The sequence below is a fragment of the Asparagus officinalis genome, chromosome 4 (assembly GCF_001876935.1).
Source record: "Asparagus officinalis chromosome 4, Aspof.V1, whole genome shotgun sequence".
Taxonomy (NCBI): Eukaryota; Viridiplantae; Streptophyta; class Magnoliopsida; order Asparagales; family Asparagaceae; genus Asparagus; species Asparagus officinalis.
The window spans coordinates 13,265,127-13,268,580 of record NC_033797.1 but is presented as its reverse complement, the minus strand read 5'-3'; the positions used below and the strand labels follow the sequence as shown (position 1 = coordinate 13,268,580).

General features: G+C 41.9%; 1 protein-coding gene across 1 annotated transcript in view; it reads left to right on the top strand.

Moving 5' to 3' along the window:
• LOC109838210 (protein indeterminate-domain 5, chloroplastic-like) overlaps positions 1 to 3,146 on the top strand; it is a 4,925-nt gene extending 1,779 nt beyond the window's left edge. The window contains exons 3-5 of the mRNA XM_020406669.1: positions 2 to 149; positions 766 to 1,162; positions 2,924 to 3,146. Coding sequence (XP_020262258.1) covers positions 2 to 149; positions 766 to 1,162; positions 2,924 to 3,146 — 768 coding nt within the window. The remainder of the gene's footprint in view (position 1; positions 150 to 765; positions 1,163 to 2,923) is intronic.

Here is a 3,454-nt window from a genome sequence, read left to right as displayed (position 1 = left end):
TTTTTTTTGTATCAGAGATGGTCAGCAGCAACAGACTATTTCGAATCCGATGGCAACGGCCACTGTAAATACTCCTCAAGCTTCAGCTCCTCCTCCTGTGAAGAAGAAGAGGAATCTACCGGGAACTCCAAGCAAGTATCTAAACTCACGTATTACCTCTTCACATGTTTCATCCTTGGTGAAGAAATTATTTAATGCATGCCTTTGTTTTTTGAAGTTTTTATTGATTCTACTAGATCCCAAAACCATAGTCGTTCAAAATAAACTTCTTGGTTTCATCGGAGCTTTGATTGATGTTTATTTTCATTTGATCTATATTTTTCTAATTGTTTTGAGCACCCAATTCATCGATTTATGGAAATTAACTTGAACAGTTTTTGTTTTTTGTTTTTGTTTTTTTTTTTATCTCCCTTTTTTTCATGGGCATAAGGAAAACAGTGGTTTCTTCATCTTTATCCCTGTTTTCCTGTTTGGAGAATTAGAATTCTCAGTATCCCCACATAAAATAGACATTTCTGATCAGATTATTCAGTCCTGAAATCAGCATTCTCACAGTCTCCCAAACATCGATCGATGGTTATTTTTTCAGTATCTCATCTCACCTAACACATATTTTTCAATTGATTGGTTAATTACACTAATTCCCCAAATCCCAATCCACATCAACAGACCTACTAATTATTCTTCCAAATTGTTTAACCTAAATCCCTCACCCAGTTCTAATCTCCTCCTCATGCATGTCTTTAATTACATCAATTTCCCCAGATCCCGACGCGGAGGTCATCGCTCTCTCGCCAAAAACCCTAATGGCGACTAACCGGTTCATATGTGAAGTCTGCAACAAGGGTTTCCAGCGCGAGCAGAATCTACAGCTCCATCGCCGAGGCCACAATCTTCCATGGAAACTAAAGCAGAAGAACCACAAAGAAGTTCGAAGGCGAGTTTATCTCTGCCCTGAACCGACATGCGTCCACCACGATCCGTCAAGGGCTCTCGGTGACCTCACCGGAATCAAGAAGCACTTCTGCAGAAAACACGGCGAGAAGAAGTGGAAGTGCGACAAGTGCTCCAAACGATATGCAGTGCAGTCGGACTGGAAAGCTCACTCGAAGACCTGTGGAACTAGAGAGTATCGTTGTGACTGCGGCACTCTCTTCTCGAGGTAATCAACTTTCTACTTAGGGTATAACATTATATATTAGCCTAATCAAATTCTCAGTGCGATATAACTTCAGAGTTTTGATCCAAAAGGAAATCAATGCTTTGAGGGTATCAACGTAGGGTCTTGAGGGCCGGCATTTTTATTAGGGGATATTTTTAGGGTTAGGGTTAGGGTTTGCAGCATGTGAATTGTCAAGGGGGTGGTCATGGTCGTCGAGTTTTCAAAAAGGCTATCATCTTTTTATCTCAGGGATGAGGTGTCTCTCTCTAGTTTCTCTCTCCTCGTTCACGTGTAGCCATGTAAGCAGTAGAGCAGGGGCTTGTTCGGTTGTGGGTTGGCTAGATGTGTGTGCGGGTCCTCTGCATTGGGCAGGTCCACCTTTTCATAAGAACGTTAGAGCTGGATCTTGAAACAAGAGCTCCTTCTCTCTCTCTCTCTCTCTCTCTCTAGCCTGTAAGTTACTGACATGGCAAATTTCATTTGGAATGTGACTCAGTTTCAGTTAGCAATTAATAAGGGGGGGTGAATTTAATTGGTGGGGGGTTTCGTGAAATGGGCTAAATTCTTTGCGTTGGGAAGAATGCAATGACTTCATGTGGGTTTGGTATTTAATGAAGTGTTTTTATTGATGAGGTATGGATTTGATGGCTTTCATGTTTGTCGCAAAAATTCCCTCGTCGCATTAACTGAAGAGCCGGTCCTAGAAATGGGCTTTTCTTGAAAAGGATCGTCTCTTTCCTCATTTGAGGAGAGTTTTCTTTAGTGCTTCCACTTTTGTTTTCTTAATTAATTAATTAGTTACCGAGCAAGGGCCGTTCTTTGATCCCTCGAATTTCCTCTCACAAGTGATCAAGTCACCTTCAAATATTGTAGCTTGCTAGTTTCTAATTAATTTACATCGTAATCTTGGATTTAGGAAGCTGTAGCTCGATTCTTTGAAGGGATGTTACATAGAGATTGCCAAATTTGTCCTCTCTTTTGTGAATTTAACTAGGTTAGATTGTTAGAATTTGACTAGCCCTGGAATAGACTTGTCCATTCAGAGACGTTGGGAATTCGAATTGCAGTTGCAAAATGGGTGTAATGACCCCTTTTTGTATATCTTCTGGTATATATTCTCATGAGTAGCACTTAGTAGCAAATTTATGTTTTTCTACGTACATGTTCAACTAATTATTTAGACTTGCCTATGACATTTTTATTCTTTATTTACGCTTTCACATTCTTCTAACTCGAAAACAATTAGTGCTTGAACATATAAGAAATTATATTGTACATTAATTTGATGCTGTGTCTAGGGGAAATAATCCTAATATTGGATATGTATAAAATTGTCCTCCAGCTTGCAACTGGAGTTGTTGGAGACTGGAATCTCCGAATAGTACTTTTATTGTCTCAGTCCAAATCGCTCACTATTGTATGAAGCGATTATTATTCTTTCTGATACAAAATTGGATTTCTGTACAATACACCAATACTTTGGCACGTTGGCTATATATACATTGAAAAAGAATCATGAATAATCATAAATAATCATAAATACCACATGGACGTGATTAACAGATGAAAGAGATAGCCTGATACCAACAATATGTCTATGGCTGAGGCATGATAAACCACATTTAAATTGAAATATGTTTTTATCCCTCATACATTCATGCTTGCTTAATCAAAAGAGGGTACTTTAATTTGGTAAGAGGATATCACTCGAGAACTAGCTAGCTAACATCTCTTATCATATATATGATTCACAACACGCAGGCGTGACAGCTTCATCACCCACCGGGCATTCTGCGACGCCCTAGCCCAAGAAAGACGCTCGGCTCCGACGAGCCTCACCACCCTCGGCAGCCACCTCTTCGGCAACTCCGCCTTCTCCGCGCCGCCAAACAACAATCAACCTCGGCCTTCTCCACATCAGCCACCCCCACTTCTCACACCTCCAAGGACCACCACCCCACCCTCCTCCAACTCCTCCGCCTAAGCCAATTTCGACCACCTTCCTTCCCCCCCACCTCCTCAAACCCCTCCCCCCTTCTTTCTGGGGCCCACCCCCGCAAAAAACCACCACCAAGAATTTACCAACGAGAGCCCTTCCACGGCCTAATGCACCTGCAGCACGACCCCTCGTTCGTCCCCAGCAGCCAATCAACAAAACCTCTTCAACCTGAGCGGCTGTTCAACGAACAGTCGAACTACCACCTCTTCGCTGGTCCAATGATGAACGAACGATCCACCACGCTCGACTCTCTGTACAATGCTCAAGAGCATGTTCTCCCTCAGATTGTCTGC